Genomic DNA, 22057 nt, shown 5'->3' with positions numbered 1-22057 from the left:
GCTATATAATATCAAAGTGAAAAACTTTTTTTTCACCAACATTTACAGATTTTTAGATGTGAGATGTAACTGCATAATTTTTATTTCTTAGTACTAATCTCTTCCAGTTCTGAATTACCTGAAAAACTGACCCTTCTTGGGCCACAAAACTATGAAAAATGGAGTGTGGGAAATTTTCCTACTTTATTACAGCAACATCATAAAGTCACCAAAGGTTTCAGAGTACCATAAAAATTATCAGCACTCTTTAGAAATTATTTCTATAATTAAAAATTATGGACTTTATAAATTCAATTACGAGAAAGATCTGTAAAAGGTGAATCTTATTACTGAGATCATAATGGAGTGGGGGCCAAGGAAGCTGTGTTTTTTTGGCTTTTTATAGTTACAACAAAAAGTCAGAATAGTATCAAACCCATCTGAAAACTTCATCAGAACCATCACAATGTTATATAATAGTTAACTAAATTAAAAAAACACCAAACAAATGTTAGCCAGAAAATTAAGCTACTGTAGGTACCTATACCTTTTAGAATCTTTTTAAAGGTCATCTGACTTGTTATTTATCAACTGTTTAGCAAGGTTATTTTACCCTATCCTCAGAGAAGAATGTTGCTTTTCTGGCATCATTACATGACAGAAAAGTAGTTTAATATTATGATACCAAATAACCAGAACAACAGTAATCAAATTCCCTTAAACATGTTCAAAATGGGATTTTAAGCATTTTTGTAGTTTAATAAAAATTAAATAAAATTTACTTTTAAATTTTCAAGCAGCACAGAATTAATATCTTAAGTAAGCTACTTTTATTAGGAAAAAGAAGAATATCTTGACAGTTTAAGGCCTTTTCCGACACCCCTGTATCATGTTAAATACCTTTTAATTAAAGTATTTAATAAACAATAGATGTATAATAAAGATAATAAATAAATGTGTATAATAAATATAATATTGGTATATTTATCCATATTCTATGAACAAAACATGCATGCAAGCAAAGAAACAATGCCTATGCTCCATAAAAAAAAGAGAAAAATTAAGGAAGAAACGTGAAAGAGAAAAATAAATGTTATTCTTTCTGGGTTAAAATTTTTACATAACATTCATATTTCATAGTCTGTGCCACTGACCATAAAATACTCCATATTATAATTTGTCAATTATTCATGTTTCCATACAGCTTGCTACCTATTAGTAATTAGTAATACTAGCAGTATTATTACAGTTCCCTCAAGAAAGATTCAGTGACATTGATTTAAAATTATTGTATTGACTTACCATGTCCACAATAAATTAAAAGGAAATTGCTGAGACAGCAAAATCCTTATCCTGCAGTAAAATGAGACTCCACAGAATTCCAAGGAAGTCAACAGCTTTCAATGGAAGACTGAGGTTTGAAAGGTAGGAGCTCAGATTTCACAGGGTGAGGTTTCAGATACATTGCAATTAATTATTGTTAAACTTTAATGAAATGTATGTAATTTAATGTAATTTAGCTCCTAATGTTCTGCAATATAAACTCATTTTAACATTAAAGTAAGGGAAAAGAGAGCATGAATTAACAGTTATAACATTCAACTCATCTTTGATTTGATGGTACAGCCACAGAATTTCCAAAAACACCCAACCTATCAGCACGCAGCAGTGACAAGTCCACCTAAAAATGTTTTTCCAAAATTAACATGCAATGGGGTCCATCATTTGTTAACTCAATAAGTCAGTTTGTTGGTTTTTCTCTAGTCAGACGTAATAATTTTAGCACGGTAAATTCTCAGCACTGTCCTAGAAAATATAGTCTGGCTTCTAGAAAAAAATTATGCTTATGCTTTATAGAATTTTTATTCCTATCTGTCCTATCTGAATTAATAAATTCAGAAAAAGAATGTTATAGGTTTTTTTGAAACTTATATACAGATTTTTTAACAGAACATAACTACTCAGTTTTTTCGTCCGCACCGTTTGAACACTCTTTACTGTAATTTCTCTCACTCCAGATTTTTTTATTATGCTTTAAGAAATCATGAAACTCAGTGATTGAGTCATCAATGACTTTAACTCTTTAATGAAGCACTGAAAGCCAAATTCTTTTCAAACGAAAGTTACTTTATAGTCTATTTGCAATTATTTTGATCCTGACTGATTTTTTGAAAAAAAATTTTTCTTGAAAAAATACAATGTAATTCACCATTTTAGACTTCTCAGTGTTGATTTCCAAACACTGTCATTTCTAAAATCTGTTAGACCTCAACTTCCAACAGTTCATTTCACATAGGTTTACCACATTTCCCTTACTGAGGATGCATTTTTAAAACTTCACACTTTCTTTTTCAGACCTTATTATGCATTCTCATGGCAATTAAAAGCTCTTTCACTGCTGTGCATACCTATGCTGTAACGAGAGACCTGGAAACGTCTGTTTTTACTGTTATTTTCACATTTCTTTCGTTGTTTTGGAATTTGGCTGTTATCTACACTGCACACCCACACTCTGTGTTCTGCAGATCACTAATTGAGACAGCTCAGTTTAAATCTGCAAAATCTGATTTAGAAAACCAGTCTCCATTACTTTTTAATCCTAAAACACCAGGAAAATCTTAAAATACTTTAAGTAAAACCACATGTGTTTCTAAACCAAATTCAGAGTCAATAGACAACCAAAACCAATTCTTGTTCCTCAAAACACACAATTATTCAGGATTCCTTATCAATTAAATCAGTACCAGCTCAGACTGCAAAATGTACACTTTACATGGACATAAATGTAAAAGACTGGATAAGAATGTCTCTGATCCAGTTTGGTGCCTGCTATCTTTGCATTCTGGGCTACATAGAGAGGAAGAAATTTTTCATTTGCAATCCCATTGTGATTCCTCTGTCAGGTGTCAATGAATAGTAACAGTAACAATAGCTTCCATTTCATTGATCTTAATAACCAGGAGTTCAACATTCAAACCACATTCAGTTTTCATCATAATCTGTGGCAAGCCTCTTACCTAAAGTGGGATGGAACAGTAATACTGAGGCCCAACCAACAACACCAATTCCAAAATCTTTTCTAAAAATAATATTCACTTTCTGTATACAAACTCCTTTCAGAGACAACATAAAAAGAACTTTGGTGTGCCAGTAATTCTTGTTAATGCTGTCATTACTTCTTAATGAATGGCTGGTTATATGTCAAATGTTAGAGAAAATGAAACTATTATAAAAACTCCAAAATTCATCATAATAAATAAAACAGACCTACTCATTACCTCACATTTCACATAAGAAAAAGTTTAAAATAGAGAACTTGGATTTAAAAAGTCAGATTATGAAAATCTGAAATATAATCATAGGAAAGACCTAGTAAATCATAATCCTATGTTCTACATTAGATCCAGCTTCTAAGTAGATGTCTTTCAAAAAATACCAAGGAAAACTATGGTAATGAACCTTCATCACTAGGAAATCAATAGATCATATGGATCAAGAGCACTGTGCAAGAAAAGTTGTACAGCTTGATTAGATCAGTCTGTACCATAACCTAATGCCCACTTAAAATATTGAGGGATAAGAATATGAAGAAATTAAACTACTGTCTCCAAAAGCTAATTCCTAAAAAATGGCATATGGGGCTCTGTGGGAATCCTGCACTTTGCTACTGGCTATCTGTAAATACAGGAGTTCAGTCTCCAGGGCTGAGAGTCTGCTTCCACCAGTAACACTACAATTCAGTGATACTAAAATGAGAATAGAAGAGGTAAGTGTAGGTGGTTCTTTTAAATTGCCTTTAGAAAATAACATTCATGTATTGTCTTGAAGTACATTATATGTATTTATAGCTACTTGGTAATCATAAAGAAAGCTTAGATCTGTAGATGTGTATTTACACAAACAATAAACAACCTCAGAATTCAAAATATTTCTGTTGTTATTTTTCACAATAACAATTTGGGGGGGCATGCAATAAAGTACTTTATATTGTGCTCATTATTTCTATAGACAGAGGCATCACAGAAATGAGCAAAAGGTAGGAGGACTGACTTTGCAACCCCAGAAATTGAAATCAGCCTACTGTGTAACATTACAGTGTTCTAAGATGTGCTGCTGGATACAGATAGAGAAACCTATCAGACATGCCTTGTCTTCATTCTGGAGACCTTTTTCACTTTGTCATAATGTGCCACTGGATAATATCTTCTGTTTCATCAGATACAAGACTTATTGAAGGATAAAAAAAAAAAACCTTCAGGCACAAGAAACTAAGATGTTAAGAATAACTTAAGATTTTTTTTTTAAACCTCCAAAACAAGTGAAGGTAAACAGTCACAGGGTATTCTGTCTCATCTTCATCACTCCTCTGATGACATTTAGGATGGGAAGGGCCATCTGTTTCAGGCTTGGCCAACTTACATTGCACTGCTTATGACCTTCTCCAATTGAGTTTGCAATATCTCCAACAGGATATTCCACCACCTTTCTGGACACCAAGAAATACTTCTATTCCCATTTCAGAGGTGTGAGGCCAATTTAAAATAAAATAAAAATTTTTAAAGGTATGTTTTTATTTGCTAGATGAGTTCTGCTACAATTGCAGAACTTGGACCAGATGCTAAATCTACAATTAGATGACCTTCTAGTTCCCCAGAATGAGGGATTTTAATACCAAGAAACCTTGTTCTGTACATATAAAACTATCTGTTTAAGATGAAAATAATTTATGACATATAAGGATTCAAGAGGTGCATGTATTCCCAGAACACTAAGGAAAATCCTTCTTTGTGGAATCCCAATCGCAGTGTAAATGTGAGTAGCATAATTTATTGTAGGAGTATGTGAATAGCAGTTGCAGTCAATGTCTGACACTGCTTATTTGGCTGAAGTTTTTAGAACCTCAGGTTGTCAAAGCACCACTCTGGGAACAGTCACACTAAATTATCTTCATTGAAAACCAGGACTTTTCCTGCCAAACTGTAGCCTTTCTTTTGATAAATCCTTCCCTCTACATTTTTAGGCATATAAGATTGTTCAGTTGAGGACAGAATTAGTATTAAGACCAAAATTATTGACTTTTAACATTTGAGTCGATATATTTGAACAGATCTTTAGTCAAATATTACTACAATCTTTTCCAAAATAAAGCAGCTAGTTTTACTCCCTTTTCACTGCAGCTATTGACTGCACAGAGAGAAATACCATAAACAAATAGGGTTTGCTTGAAGGACTGAATATTTCCTGAAAACAATAATTTCACTAACTTCACATAAAAACAGATACTGGAATGACCAGCTGCTCTGCAGAAGGAATTTCACAAGGAAAATTTAACCTCTGAAAAGGTGGTATAAGATGGCAGAAAAGATAAAACAAAAGTCATGGTACTTGAGAAAACTGAAAAGGACTGAATTGAAACAGAACTCCTTTCCTCTTAATTATAATTTCTTTCCTCCTTTGTGAATAAATCTAACCTTACACTTTGAAAGCAATGCATAGTAACTCTCTGTTGATGTATCTATCTCAGAATATTATGATATGGAGCATTTTAATCCTCACCATCCAGTGCACAGACACAAAAACTGTCAACTACCTGAAATGCTTACAAACAAGCTTGTTTGTATGGCTACAAATGATGTTTCTATGAGGTTCTGTGTAGCATATGCATATGCACTCATATACAACAACTCAAAAAACTCCCAGAGTTCTTAGAAATAGTTTTAATCAGTTTCAACTGATACTTTATGATGTTAATTCAATGAAGAATAGTTTTAAATCCCTGCCAGTCCTCAGCTGTTAAACTAGAGAAACAATGAAGTATTAAGGAAACATATTCTCACCCTTTAACATCTAATTCTTACATATCTATTTTTATTGGCATTTATAGCATGTCTGACTCTCATCAGTCAGTGATTCTAGATGGTGTATCTCATACACACTACAAATGAATACACAAATTCTGTCAGCTTCCTATCTGCAATAATTTAACACACTTCACACATGAATTAAGATGAGCTAGTTAGTAATTAGCTAGTAAAACTAACAGCCTACTTTGTAACCTCCGCGTGGGACTCTCGCCATGGAGTTGTCTGCGTGGCAAATATGGTGAGGGATGAGGAAGTGGCAATGAAGAGACATCATGTGTTTGAAGCTTGTACCAGTGAGGTTCATCATCTAGTAATGCTGTCTCTAACTCTATGAGAATCTAAAAAAGAAAAAATAGTTAAAAGTAGGAAAGCATTACATAACAGAATATTTTAAAATAGGTATGTTCATAGATTTATTATATTATTCTTTTATTGTTAAGAGCTTTGTCTGAAGTTGTATAAAAATCTTGCATTTAGCACAAAAGGAGTTCCTGTGCTTTTTACAACACTAAATATAGCAAAAATCTGTCACAAAATATTTATTATCTTATGACAACTTTTACAGCATCTTGCAACAAGTTATTCAAGCAAGTTAGTCAGCAACATTCCAACATTTTGGTAAAATGAAACTGTGGATAATATGCATTTTAATAAACAATTCTAAAAGAAACTGAGAAACAATGTGCATGATTTTACTAAAAAAATATAAACAGAGAAATAATCTTAAATCAGTACTATGTGCTATATTTCACCAGCAAGTGAAATAAAGACAAATGCAAAAATTTTAAACTGTTCAGCTTTGCTATATTTAATAATTTTTTTTCCAAAAATACTGAGTAGTACTATGAATATGTGAGGGGTTTTTGTTTGGTTTTTTTAATAGCTACCAATAATTGTATACCTCGCCTAAAAATTCACTTTCTTCCTCTCGAACTCGTGCTTGGTCCCAAAGGGTAATTTCTAACATTCGTTCTCTAAACTCTCTCCGATGAACTGGAGAATAAATGAATGTCTGATTCCACTTAGGTTCCAGTGTCTTCTTCACTGTTTTTGTCCTCCTTTTATTTTTATCACTGAAAAAAAAAATACAAAATGTTCAACAGATCATTATGCTGTAATAAGTATACTATGGGATGTAGGAAAACAAATCAGCAGTACGTTTTGTAGTGTTATAGGTGCTATGTACTAGATCAGGCTTAGACCTGTATGAGTTCAGCACATATATTGAGGATAATTCATAAATTCTATAAAAAACTAAAGCTAGGTGATTTCCAGTTCATGTATCAATACCAATTTTGAGAAGTCCCTTGAAAAAACAGAAATGCTTTAATATGCTTGTTTTGAAAACAGCATTTTATAAAGCAAAATATAGTTCTGTAAGTGAAATTTCTATGATGCTAAATCTGAAGACAGAACATGAATGCAGACAACACTGGGCACAAAAAATTGCATTTCAGATAAATGAGCCAGATGGTTCATTCAAGCTTCCAGTCCTACAGTAGCTGACTCTTAAAAATGCAGAGCAGGAGGAAGCAGCTGAGCTGCATGAAGGATTGCTCAGGGAGCTGTGGGTGGTACAGGGCCTTCTCTGCAGAGTTTTTTGATGAACGGCCCCACAGGTGAGAAACCAGAAGCCCTGAAAATGAGTTCTCATAACAGATCCTGACATTTTTTCTCTGACCCCCAGGATCCACCCAGGCTGAAGGTGCATCTCAACTACAAGAATGACCTTGTGTTTTGGAGCCCAGTGAGGTCTCCATGCAAGGCTGCCATGGAAGTCCTGGCTCTGGCCCCAGGGTGTATTGAAAGCAACATGTTTTGAAAAATACTTTCTGCTTGAAAGAATTATTTTTTTCTAATGGAAATAGTTTTTTTCTGGAAAACACCCACACTCCTACTGAGAATACTGACAGGAGTTCTCATAATAATGCTTAATTTTAAACCTGCTGATCACTGCATAATGTAGCTGTGATACTGATTTCTGTGGATTTTTTAGTATGGCAATGGAGATTCCACCTGTTTGCTAATACTTGCAACTCTAATTGCATATCATATTTCTGAACTGTTACTCAGAAGCTGGATTAAAATATTAACTAAGAAACAATATTTTTAGACACATGGTTATTGCAACTTACATGGTGAAGCATTCTGAACGCAGATATTTTTGGCGGCTTTATTAGTCTTGAAAAGGCAGGTAAGAGAATTTAAGCACACCTGCTTGTCAGTTTAGCAGAGCTGCAGCATCTTCAAACACACTGCAACAATTTGAATCAACTAAAAATCTAGGCTGACAGTTCAAATTCTGGTGAGTTCAAGACATCCCATCCAAAACCTCTTTGTCATTAGTGAAAATCAAATTATGCAGTCACAGAAAGCTTTAAGTGGAAAAGCAATGTTTTCCAAAACACTGAATAGTTTTAATTCCTGCTGAAGTCAGTTGGTACTGAAGACAATAAACATCTTTCCAGTTTAGATAATAGGAAAAGTATGTAAAAATATAAAGTTACATCCTATTCTACAAAATAAGCAGTCCACTGATTAGTCTTTTTTATAAACTGAGTCAGATTAAATCTTGACACTTATTTCATTGATATATTAATCTGAGATTTTTCTGAGTCTCTATGACCAAGAAACTCAGCTGTGCATGTCACCTGAGTATGAGACTAATTCTTACTCAAATGTTCTTTGTCTTTGTGTTTACCTTACCTTCTGTCTGGAAGAAAGTAAATTTTAACGTAAGGATTCCTCGGCCTCCCATCTTCCCTTGAAGGAAGATCCTTTGCTCCCAATATTGTCACTATTAACTGATGACCAACCTTGTCATACCACAGTTTTATCTGTAATAAGAAAATATTAATTAGTGAGCTCATTTCTACAAGAAAGTAGCATGCAAATTCTTAAAATTAGTTTTACTTATAAGTTTCTGCTTCTATTGATTCCTTTAACAGAAAATATCACATTCTACTTTGTATTTACAACAAAGGATTTTAAAAATACTATATTTTAAGTATTTACCAAGAATTACTCTTTTTAAAAAACCCTGTACAATTATTTTATACTAACTGTTTTTTACATGGTGCTCTGGTTAGGTTTTTTCTGTCTTGGCAGTGATACTGTATTACTTGCATTACTGATGTATGGCATTCATATGTATACATTTCTAAGGAGCTTATGCACAATGAACGATCGAATCTTTCATGTTCTAGAAAGACTATGGGGTAATTCTGTAAATATTTCAAATCTCTAAACATTTTTCAAGATGCAGAGACTCATGCTGAAATCATACAAGCCTCCAGAAACTTTATGACAGGGAGGCTCAGTAGTCCAGCCCTGTTCACAGTCCAACTCAGCAACAACAAGGCAAATACTACTATTAAACATCAGTAGAAATCATTATTAGATTTGGTCTGTAATCCTTTTTTACTTCAGTCATTAGAAGCTACTATTTAGCTATTTCAGTTTGAATGCTATAGCTGCTAATACATCGATTCAAGGAGAGGATATATATATTGTATAGCACTTGCTGTGGAAGGGAGAAACTGTGAAGTTAGGGCAAAACAAAGCTTTCCAAATAGCCAGGAACACTTCACATGGTGATACCACTGCAGTATCATTCACTACATCTGAGAGAAAAGGCTATTTTCCTGGTGAGTTTGCCTGAGACCCAGGACAAACTAGGATGTTTAAAGGAAACACTGACTCCACCTGAAAGTAAGGGAATCAAAGGGCCCAACTCCACACCTTCCCAAGCAGGGCACCATTAGTCATGAACATACCCTAACTAAGATAAAAATAATCAGGGACAATTAACTTTCTATGGAGCCCATCTCACATAATTTCATAGACAAGGTGTCCCTCTGCTCGTAGTTCATCTTCAGCATTTCAATTAAAGAACAGTCTTGATGCAATTCTCAAGAGTTTTGACCCACAAACAAGAGGCTGATGTAACTTCCTGCCATTAACAATACTTCAATGAGATGACACTATGACAACACTTCATTCAATAGTAGCAGCATCCTTCCTTCTCCATTACTTTAGATATTGCAACTCCTGTAGCCACCAACCAGTAATGTGGGTATTAAAAGGTAAGATACTTGTCCTTTATTATCATAACATTAGCCCTATTACTGACTTAATAGCTTTCTAATATCAGCTCCAGGTCTGTGGCTACTAAACCAGGAAACCATACGAGAGAAATTATCCTTAATACAATCGATTCATGAGAGTTGTAGATGCCATTCTTACAATCCTGCAAAGCAAGGAAATGTCTGGACTATTAATTTCATCCAGCTGCAGATCACAAGTGGAAAGCTTTGCAACAGCTGTTGGATTTCGAAGCAAAGCTTTAATGACTGCTGAAGTGCAAGTCATCCTAAATGTATTCTGACACTAAATGTATCCCCCCGTAGGCTTCCTTGGGAGTCCTTGAGCAAAGGACAGACCTGGCTCGTTCCACAGCCCAAGGGGAGTAGTCAATGAAGACAATATTAGTCATCTACATTTTTGGAAAAAATTATCCTTGCTTATGCAGAATGCAACATTTGTCACCCAGACACTATCACAAACTCTGACTGAGTGAAGGTGAGATAATCCAGGCACAGGTGCCAAAAATAAAACCAGAATTATGTTAAGCTAAATATTTATTCACTGTGTTTGCTACAGACTGGATTTTTACAGGAAAACTTCAGTCAAAATGTTTGGAGAATGACTTGAGTAGAAAGTTAAATTGCCTGACACCATTCGTTGAGGTGCTCTGACATTTGTGTTCTGGAAAAAATAATATGAAATTTGAATTGTCTTATACCTTCTACTTTTCTCTTGCTGCTCTGAAAACAAAAATTGGAAAAACTGGTACATAATAGGAATATTTTTCCTGTAATTTGACCTTTTACAGGAAAGCTCAGGAGGCAGAATTATGACCACAATGCTCTCTTTTTCCTGTGTTGACACTGCTAGCCCTTGACAGGCACTTTTAACCCAAGACATCTAACTTGATGCAAAGAGAAGGAAGGAGGAAACTGGGAGTGAGAATATGGAAAAGAATCCTAAGGAAGGGAGGATAGGATTGCATTCTCATGGGGTTAGAAGAATGAAGAAGGGAAAAATCAGAAAGTGCTTTAGAATTGCTGGGAAAGCAAAGGATATGGGATACTTCTTGGTGAAACACAGGAGGAAAGGAGCCACTAATGTCAGGTACCATAGACGAACTAAGGAACAAAAACAGACTAAATGAGAGAAATTAAATCAGGTGAAAAAAGAACCATTGTGTAACTGGCACAAAATATGCTGCACAGAGAGATTGGGATGAAAGAAAATCTGACAAGATGTCAAGGCAAATGACAGGTAAATGAGAATCAAGGAGTTCAGACTAGCATACCGAACATGGAAAATTAGTTTAGGAACAGGACAGATCTAATTTTGACTCTCCTATGCGTAAGTATTGTGACAATATTCAGCTCTTATGCTATTTTCCTACAAGAGCCTTGTCTTTTCTGTGCACAAGGAGAGAAAAGGTAGCCATTTAAGAGAGCTGGATGCAGTCCAAGAGGACTGGATACCACCTCTTCCTCTTTCCCAGAGCTCTTGGGTATTGAGAGGCAGATCTCCTAAAACATTTCAGAAGATATTTTGAAACTGCACGTTCTTCATGGTCCAGGAACCTGGAATAAGACCATGGAGCCTGATTTGTAGTGAGAAGTAAAGTCCTGGAATTCATTTCTGAGGTGTGTATTATGCCTGGACAGAACCTGTTTGCCTCAAGATCTGATTATAGTTTCTAATATTGTAAATAATAAAAGCAGGACAAACTTATAGAATATTCCATCTACTTTATGTTGTGAAATAAACATGGGATAACATATGTATAACAGAAAAGCTGATGGGGAAATGATTTTTTTTCTTTTATAGGTTTGTTGAGTAGCATGCAGAAAAGATTCCTAACACTAAAAAGTGAAGAACATATAATTATTTAATCCTCAGGGGGAAAGTCCACAAGAATGTACAGGTATGATGCTCAGCACTTAAAGGCTTGAGCAGCTGACTCACAGAGCAGCATCTGCAAACCCCCCATTTAAACACATGCAGGAATGGCACTTCTAAAATCTCAGAATATCTAAGAAACTGTGACAATGCAATCCTGATCTAAATGAAGTGGAGGCTAAATTTACAACACATAAAATACACAACAGGAAACCCATGCTGGCTGATACTAATGTGGAGGCTAATACCTGGAAAAAAAATTCTTGAATAGGATTTTATTGATCTAGATGATTTAGGATATAAGCACCTGAAATTCACTTTGAAAGTGATACAACCTGAATGGTTTCTAAAGATCTTTCCACTTAACACTGAAGTCTTGGAAACTGAAACTTATTTGCCACACACACACACACACACACACACACACTCTCATACTGCTTTTTTTCACTAGGCAGATATGTACTTATTCTTGACTAAATCCCCATTATAACCTACACTCAAGTGAACAGGCATTCAAACTCAATGAATCCTGAAACTGTGAGATGCTTTGTCATCCACATAGCAGTCCAGAATCTGCTGCACTCCTTGAGACAGGCTTCCAGGTAAGAACACCTGCCATGCAGAGTGCAAGAAACAAGAAGTCCTCTGCAGTAAGGTGATGAAGCCAGTTACCAGGAGCAAGCAGAGATGAGGGTCTCATCCGAGCGTCATGGATTCTTTTTTTTAACCAACAGTGGTCCAATTAAAAATCATTATACATTCCAGGTAACAGGTCTGGAATCTGCTACACTGAATTTAAGCTTTCTTTGCAATCGCCAAACCCTTATCTTCTCAGCCACATGGTATCTTCTCTTCAGATGGGACTTCATACTCCAGAGAGGAAAACAAGTAGTAGCGTGATGATAAAACCACTTTTCTGAGAGACACATTCAGTCTCTTCAGTCTAAACAGGCCTAAAACCACAGATGTCCTCTAACTGGAATGAGAACTCACCCTCTGGAGTAGCTTAAGTTTCAAACAACATTAATGGGCATAGGTGTCCTTTATTTGGGCTGGATCACTCACGACAGACATTGAGGTATTTAAGTTCAACTGTACAAGTCTAAGCTACTGCCCAAGACATGTCAGAATTACTTAAAGATAGCATAAACTAAGTCAGTTTACTAGATTTAATTATTTAATTTTTTTTTATATCTCCACTAGAAATTTAATTCAGAGCACTGACTGAGGTCAGAGTTATAGAAAAGAAGTAACTATGTAATTAGGACCCATTGTCAAATACATAAGCATAAGGGAAATTAGTTAAGAGAACAGATATAACATTATTATTGCCACTTCCTATACTCCTAGCTCATGAATGCTTGACTGTTTAACTATGCAATGCCAATGTGGTTTTGTTTACAGCACATACAGGCACACCATATCTGAAGTGATAACTTTAGATTTAAAAACAGAAAGTGTTTGAAGGTTTTAATTCTGTGTCACACTTAGTTATATAAGAGTTGCTTCATAACTCTCATGGAAAAGAGATAAAACTTGTGCCACTGGGAAAGATCACCTGCCCTGCAGCTTCATTGCTAGCACTACAGCCTACTCAGACATCACTGAGTTTGAAAGAGAGCTGGCCAGGCATTTTTATTCTTCTGTTGTTCATTATAATTTTTCATGTAACCTAGATAGCTATTTATTAGTGTAATGTTTTGAAACGACTTCTCTTTCTTTCTTGCATTATTCTGAAAATACAACAAAATACAACAGCAGGATCTGCTGTTGCCAAAAAACCAAAACAAACTGCTTACAGCAATCATTTTGTGTGGACTTAATCTTATGTAGATGCAGAAACTGCCCTGAGGTGGTAAAATCTTTGGTGGAGCTGAGGTGAGCTTTGGCTATTGGTAAACATACCCCTAAAAAATCCTGACTATTTGAATAAAAATCCAAACTATGATTGATGTCTGTTTCAGCTGCTGTCTGATATGCTGGAAATAATACATGAAAAAGCTGGCAAACTGAACAGCCTCTAGGATATGAAGGCCAGAAAATTATGGATGTATTTAGGCTGCCCCAATCTAGATCTCTTTAAAAAAATTTTTTTAGTGGCTTCATCTTGATTTAAATAAATGTATGCACACATATATTTGTATACATAATCTAATACACTGATGGTCTGTATTAAAGCAAAGAGGATGTCTGAAATTTTTGCAGTTAGAAAAAGACAGTGGTTCAGTGGCAACTCTGTCTCAAAAGGATTCTACTGCCCTACGAAAATATTGAAGTATTGCTATGTAAGTTAGAAAAAATATTGATATGTTAAATTTAATCCAAAAGTTCAGGAAACAAGTACACACTTTTCCAAGCACTGTAGAACTAATAAAAATTTCGAAAGAAGGGTTCACAGTAAGACAAAAAGGAACATGAAGTGGTTTTCTTTCCAATAAAATTATGATAGCTTTTAAGTGGTCCAGTGAAACAAGAGGTAGAATACTAATAGAATGACATAGAGATAAATTATGGAAGAGTGCTTGTGCCAGAATCTAAGACATTTATCACCAGGATCAGTTTCATACTAAGAAGTAAAGAAGACACAAGAAAGAATGAAGATGTGCATTTCCTGTTGAGTGACATGAAACAGACATAAGTAACGGAATAAACAGAAATGTTGTTTGGCCATCCTGATTCTTGTAGGGAATTCTGCAGACACAGCTCTACCATAGCCCACAATGTAATGCATGCTTCCTGACAGCTATAAACAACAGCTCAGAGTTCTGAGCTAGATAATTTCACTTGCCAAAAAGTAAGTTCTGCACAGCTGCTGGAATGCTCCTAACACCCTTGTGTAAAGATCATTGGAGAGTTTCACTTCTCTGCAGCTTTCAATGACAACATATCTTAAATTAATCTATTTTAAGCTATCTACCATCCCTACTGAAAGCGGGAAGACCAGGGACTTTTTGTTTCACTCTCGTAAAGATGTTGTCAAGATCACAGGTTTGAGTTCTTCAGGAACTCGTCACAAACTATGTTTAGCTTTGACTGTTAATCAGCTCTAAAAAAAATTAAAATGTTAGAGAAGTTTGCAATGGCTGCACATCATGCAGAAGCAAAACTGGGGCTAAAGACAGTTCTCATCTACAATAAAAAATAATAAAAAATAATCCAACCACAGGTAAGAGAGTAAGCTTCATACACTTTCATCTCTTGCTGGATATTCTCTATCAAACTGCACACTTTTCTTTTTTTTTTTTTTTTTTTTAATAAGTACTGTAATCATTTGATCAAAGCAAATAATTTTTTTTATTACAGGATACCAGTCTAAGCAGAGTTGTCAAATTTCTATTTGTTTATTTTAAATAATGTGAGTACAAAAAGGGACTACTGTATATTACTTCTACATTACAGTATTTCATTAAACATGCAGCTTTCAGGCAGAAGTTATGGTTTAAATTCAACAACTATCATATAGTTTATTAATCTATTTTGGAGAAATCTAAAGAGAAATATATATATTAAATATATATATACTAAACATATATATATTAAATATATATATATTAAAATATATATATTAAAAGACTAGTTATGTTGTATAGAATAGATTACCTTTATGAACTACTTTACAACTTGTGACTGAATTAATACTCCTCTTTGATTTCATTACCATGAGCAGAAGCCAACTTTCTTAATCATGCTAACACATTTTTTATAATGTTTCATACAAAGTCAGTTTATGTCAGTAACACATAATAACATGTACTTTAAAAAAATACTATCTAGACATTACTATTTCAATCTCAATTTTTTTCTTAGCATCTTGATTTTGAATTTACATTTAAGCAGTTATAAGGAAATATATTGTGAAATAGTCTATACTTTCTCAAATATGAGTCATAACCAATTTCCTACAGCCTTTTTTAAAGGTTATTCATAAATATATTTGATATTTTTTCCATTTCAATATAGTATGTAGTCATCTCATCCTGTTCATTTATATCACCCTTGACATCTTTTCTTAAGCAGTTGATCAAAAAAGAGAAACATTTATAAAGCGCCCACACAAAAGATTAACAAGTCTATAAATATATTATGCAAGAAAAGCAGACAGTATTATATTTACAAAAAAACTGAAAAACATGCAACAAAGCGAGATAGGCATTGTAACATATTAGTAAAACCTACTTTTGAATTAATCTACTATACCTTAGGAATTTCCTAATGAAAAAAGGCAAACAACTTGTACCTAAGCAGAATACGAAAGCTAAAGAAATTCAGTAACAGAATGGGAGAATTCTTTTCTTCTTTTTTCTTAACTGAGTTTTGGTTTTTTTGATGAACAGTTAAAATGCAAGAACCAAGTTTCATACCCAAGCAATTAATGTCTTTAAACAAGGTACAAATTTTTTGCCTGTCTTCCATTTAAGGTGGCACTATTACTAGGAAAATGCAAAAAAGGATGCGCTAAGGGATGATAATTAATGATTTAAAGAGACATCCATCTTTATATAATGACCTCAAGTACAGAATTATGTAGTGATTAAACACATTTTGCACGTGGGATGCATAGCCATCATCACTACTGAAACCTCTATGAGTTTAGTATTAGGTAAACAGCAAAGAAAAACTAGTTGTCTCTTTAAATTTTAATTCAATATTTTAACCCCCATGCAGAACTTTACAAGCTGCTCACAAGATGGCATGAAACTCGTTAATATGGTTTAAAGCAACACACTAAATATATGGGAAAACGAACTATAATGTAACGTTTTCCTACTATGCATTTTCCATAACAAACAAAAGAAAAAAAACACAACTTTAGTTTTTGTCAGGCAGACGAAGTCTTTACCTGAACCCTAGGAACAAAAGGCGTTGTTCTTCTACTAAGGCTTTGGCTCTGGTAAGCAAAATTAAAGAAAAAGCAATAAAACAAAACCAAAAAGGACAACACGCTGGAAACTTAAAAGACCAAAAGTAAAAACAAAGACACACAACTATTATTTTAAACACACCTTTACACCACAACGTATTTATCTAACAAAAAAAGTAATTTAATGCAAGGCAAAAATTAAATCTGCAAATCTATTACCAAATCATATCAAAAGACTGTGATATGAGCAGGAATTTTGCCACTGATTCCCCAGGAGAAAGGATTTCACCTTACAAGTCTACAAATAACACTTACAAGAGATTTAAAAATAACATTAACAAAGAAACAGGTCAGCAAAGTGTGATTTAAAAGTGGGGTGGGACAAGTAAGTTGATCATCTGTTTCAGGATGATTGTAGAGGCAGAAACAAATACAGTTCATGCACTGAGAGCTGTGGTTGCTTTGTATAGTAAAGCAAGAAAAGTGAAAAGTTTTTCTTTTTCTCTGCAATTTTAAGCGGTATTTCTCCTAAATATTTTAAAAACAATTAAAAGAAAGTTAGTGATATATGGTATTAGCATTACAGGGGTGAAGGTACAATAAATGTATTTCAATCTAGCAATCATGGAAGAAATGACATATGGTATATACAAGAAAACTTAGTAGTTGCACTCCATACATAGATGCATTTATAATTTATTTTTCAGACCACATACTGCCTGCCTTTCAGTAGCTACAAGAAGACTACATCACTACAGGCAACACACACTCCTAAATTCCTGGACCAGCTACAAACTCCAACCAAGCACTCACTATCTTCAGTTTAAGGCAACTTCTAATGGAGTAGCACAGAAAGTGTGTGGCATATGGGGAATGGACAGGAAGAGGATCACATGCTGAGAGCTTAGAGGGACAGTGAATGGGGGAGCAGGAACATGGGAGTAGGTCACAACAACCATAGCAATCATCTGACAAATTTGAATCTCCTTTACCTCCCTGTTTTTCTGAGATTATTAATCTAATTCAAAGTGATAGAAAGAAGCGACTATTCCATATTTGCAGGAAATGTACCCAAAGTATGGAGGCAAGCAGCATGATCATGGTTCTGCCACCCTCCTTGCTTACTTGGTGTGCACAGATGCTGTGGAAATCTGTTCTGCTATATGCATAATCTGTTCTTACACCAAAGAGGATATATAAGAAAATTGACTGTGAATCATGGGTTTTGTCTGATGCACTCCAGTGCAGTGGGAGGTGCAGCAGCTACACTGCCCCTGGCTCTGCACAGGCAGTACACATAGCCCAAACTCTGGCTGCCAGAATGTGACCTACTCATGTACAACAAAAGTAGATCATCAGCTTGCTTCTGCTCCATATTATAAAACAAATAGAGATATGCCAGAATACTGCAGTCATAAAAGGGACCGAATATCCCCTGCTATGCACCAAGGACCCTCATCTGCCACAGTCTGACTTGGAAATGGAGGGCAATAAGCACCTTGGGTGCACTAGATAGTACTTTTCAGGTTCTGATGTGAATGCAATAGTAATTTACTCATGTAGAGGTAGAAAACAACAAAAAGTGGAACAGATGAAAGGGGAAAGGGGTGTATGTCTCACACTTGAATCCATCCCCCCCAGTATGCCAGCATATTATTTTATTCACATTGTAGATACCCACTTTCTAGAATGCTACAGATAGAAAAACAATAATGAATATATGTGAAGTTTACTCCTTTGTAAACTGAATGTGTATTGAAAATCTATTGAAGTGGTGCTGTGGTTCAGCAATATAAGGAAATAGATTAATTTTACAAATGACATTTCTTTTCTGTTAGAATTTCCACTAGTACAAAAATGAAACATTGTCATTTTATAACTGGATCCATTTATGTGGTCTTCTAGGAATTTTATCAGTCTCTAAACCTAACTGCTGCAAAAAAATTCCAAGTTATACTTTTCATTGTATTTTTCAGTATAGAGAAAAAGTAGCCAGAATGCAGTAATGAAGTGAAGAACATCAAAACACAAAAAAAAATTCGGACTTTTTCAAAATTATATTAAAGGAAAAACAAATTAGTGAAAAACTGCAGAAATAGGAACCACACAAAGCAAATAAAATAAAACAATAATTACAATAACAATCAGATACTCCCCTGAAATAACATTGTGAATAAAAACCACCATAAAATAAACTCCACAGAAAACAGATAAATTATTTAATAATGTATTTATAAATCATTGATATATAAGACTATACAAAACACTATTGATACACAAACCCTCAAAGGTTCTGTATCACTGTCTAAATAAGGATCTATATATCAATGTATTTATTCGAATACTTCAGACCTTCACCCAAGGTGTATGTATCTCCACTTACATCCATAACTCTTGCATTTCACAACCTATTACACCCAGCTGCCCTAACAATGGCCCATCAGGACTATATAGGATTGTCTAGAAGTACAGAAAATAGAGAAACCTATCACCCATTCCAGACTGTTTGAATTTGGCCACCAGCACCCAGAATGTCAACTGACCTAACACCTCCACAAAGAACAATATCCTGTTCCCATCTACTGCCAGGGCTCTGTGGTTATTCTCCTGCCAAGGTACTCACCATAAAGAGCACATTCAGAACTTAGTATTTCCTTCTATTTCTGCCATTCTGAGACAAAACCTTGGGAACTCTGTTATTCAATAAATTAAAATATACCTCCAGATCTCCTTAAACTGCAATACCCTATAAACCACAAAATAAAGGGACTTAATAGCTTCACTAATGAATTCTATTCTTAAACTCCTGAAAAAAATTATTTCTAAAACTGAAAAAGTGAGAAAGGTGCTTCACTGTCATTTCTATTTGGATCATCCCGCATTTTCTGTGTACTGCATGTCTGAGCAGCTAACTCTGGATCTTGAATTTCATGCTGAGATCTGGGAACCAAAACTTTTGACAGCCTAATCTTTTATAGGATTTAGCCAAAAGAAATTTATTCCCCCTGCCCCCATTTCCACTGTCAACTATTTTTGCTGTCTTGTAAGATTAAATTGATTTTTAGAAACCTTGGTCCATGTACTTTGACAGTTTCTGTCTCCTTGTCATTGTTTTTTGTGCAAAGCAGTCTGCACTCTACAGTCAAGATTTCTTGCTTTCCCTTTATCAAAAGGATTGAGTCTTTCATAGTAGTTAAGCACAACAGTTACTTAAAATTAAAAATTATGTAGTGTAGATGGCTGATCTGATGAGCAGAATAAACAATGTATCATGCATTGCAAAATGGAACCAACATGACTGCTGAAAAGACAGAAAAATGTCTTCCTCTCCTCTTTCAAGACCATAAACCATTTCTGTGAGACCTATAAATGGTCTGCTTCGATTTTTATGCATATTTTATAGTGTACACATTATCTTAATAAGAAACAACTAGAAAGAAATATGAACATGTGTAACTCCAAATTTGCACTGCTTCCTTTCCATTTTCCTCTCCTTTTCAATGTGTACCAGGCCACAACTAAATACTTTTGAAAAATCTCACATTGGAGTTGTTAATGACACAGAACGGTGTACAAACCCCAAATTCTTCAGCTTAGAATAAAAAATTAACCTTTTAAAGAAAACATTTGGATAATTAACTTTGTTCACAATGAGAGTGGAGCACAGTAACACCGGTACAAGGAATACAACATTAGGAAACAAAGGGATATCCAGGGAAGGTAGATATGAAAGCTAGTGCATAAGAAATAAGTTATATTAATGTCCAAGCACTCAGATAATAAAATCTGCCAACTGTATGTGTAAGAGTTACAACTGTATGTATAAGTGTTACAGTTGAAAAAAGTGTATAAACTCAACAGCACAAACATAATTGGAGACCAAAATTACACCTTTCTGAAAGTTTTACTCTACCAGTCTAGTTACTATTTGAATTTACATATGTAAATATATCTCTAATTCAAAACATAGAAAAATGCTCCAAGCTAATAAAATGGAATTTGTGTAGACCTTGCCTACACTGAGACATAGCATTAATCAAAAAAATTTTCCTATCTTAACAAGAAATTTATGTTAGAGGTAGATTACACTCTGCAGTGAGTTCTATATACTGTAAAAAACACAACACTAATATTAATTAAATGTTTACATACTGAAAGTTGTCCAGACAAGAACTGTGGAACATCCCTTAACATGCCAGGACTCATGGGAGAAGTCACTGAAATAGAAGGTCGGTCCATTTTTTGAGATTCAAATGAACTAGAACCTGTAATTATAAATAAAAAATATTTTATATTTAGCAGGCCTTAAGCATTTTCATAAAGTTTTTTACAGAAATGATGTATAAATATAAGCAAACATGCGATAAAGTTGTGATAACTTTTTTATCTATTTAAAATTATCAGATAACATCATTAAATCTTTTGGTGCTAAAAAGCTTTCCAAGTTTCTTACAGCTGTAAAATGTAATCTTAAGCAAACAGAATGAAAAATAGCTCATTCAGATATTTCTGACTGTAATTATATCAGTGAGTTAGAGGCTCAAAATTCTTAAACAGCAAAGGAAATACTTACTGCAGTCAAAGGAATTCAGTCTTTTGAAGGGCACTTATCTTGCACAATCAGATTAATTTTAATTAGATTTTTACAAAAACATCAAATGCATGTAATGTACTTTGTGCATATTGTTTTAAATACTGCTAACTACCAGAGGACAAGTTCTGACATAGAAAACAAAGAGCAAAAATAAATTCATTTTATAAATACAAAAGAGATTCCACATCTCACAGAACATAAAATGGACTTTATTTTAAGACTTGTCTTATCAGTGAAACATTATTGGAGGAGTTTTCCATATTATTATAATCAAGTTTATGCCACTGCATTTATTGTAAAAGAGTTCTAAAACAATAAATAACTTAAGGCTGAAAACAACTTTATCAGCTCTAAGTCAAAGAACAAGTCATTTTTTCCCACATGAAATACATTTTTAGTCAATTTAAAGAGTTCTGAATGGTTCTAGTAAAGTAGAAGTATTCTGATTTCAAAGCAGCTGTCTCTCAGGTTGTAAATAAAGAACATTTGTTCCCCATTTTTTGTTCATGAGGTTCAGTTGAAGTGCAAAACAACAAACCAGAAATTAAAAATTACTGTTAATGTTCTTGTGTACTAGTTAGAATTAAGCTTTTAAAATAAAAAAATAACCTTAGCTTACAACCAAATTTCATGTCTAAATCAAAATATCTTGATTTTTATAGTTTCTTATTAGACATAGATATGATACAACGACAAATTGAGACAAATACAGACAAAGATACAAGAGCTATACTGACTGTAGGTGACATTTTTCAATCTGTTTGCGCTTCCATAAAAGAG

General features: G+C 34.1%; 1 protein-coding gene across 40 annotated transcripts in view; it reads right to left on the bottom strand.

Moving 5' to 3' along the window:
• The window catches only part of RIMS2 (regulating synaptic membrane exocytosis 2), a 421007-nt gene that overhangs the window by 173420 nt on the left and 225530 nt on the right, over positions 1 to 22057 (bottom strand). For 27 of the 40 annotated variants that reach the window (XM_071738121.1, XM_071738122.1, XM_071738159.1 and 24 more), the window contains 4 exons: positions 20836 to 20948; positions 8550 to 8680; positions 6745 to 6916; positions 6028 to 6181 (listed from right to left, as the gene is read on the bottom strand). In XM_071738121.1, the coding sequence (XP_071594222.1) occupies positions 6028 to 6181; positions 6745 to 6916; positions 8550 to 8680; positions 20836 to 20948 (570 nt within the window). Of the gene's footprint in view, positions 1 to 6027; positions 6182 to 6744; positions 6917 to 8549; positions 8681 to 16662; positions 16711 to 20835; positions 20949 to 22057 lie in introns of all 40 variants that reach the window. The other 13 variants (XM_071738118.1, XM_071738119.1, XM_071738124.1 and 10 more) reach the window with 1 other exon arrangement.

The sequence above is a fragment of the Heliangelus exortis genome, chromosome 2, assembly GCF_036169615.1.
Source record: "Heliangelus exortis chromosome 2, bHelExo1.hap1, whole genome shotgun sequence".
Taxonomy (NCBI): domain Eukaryota; kingdom Metazoa; phylum Chordata; class Aves; order Apodiformes; family Trochilidae; genus Heliangelus; species Heliangelus exortis.
The sequence above is the reverse complement of the archived record's forward strand: the minus strand, read 5'-3'. Positions and strand labels throughout refer to the sequence as shown.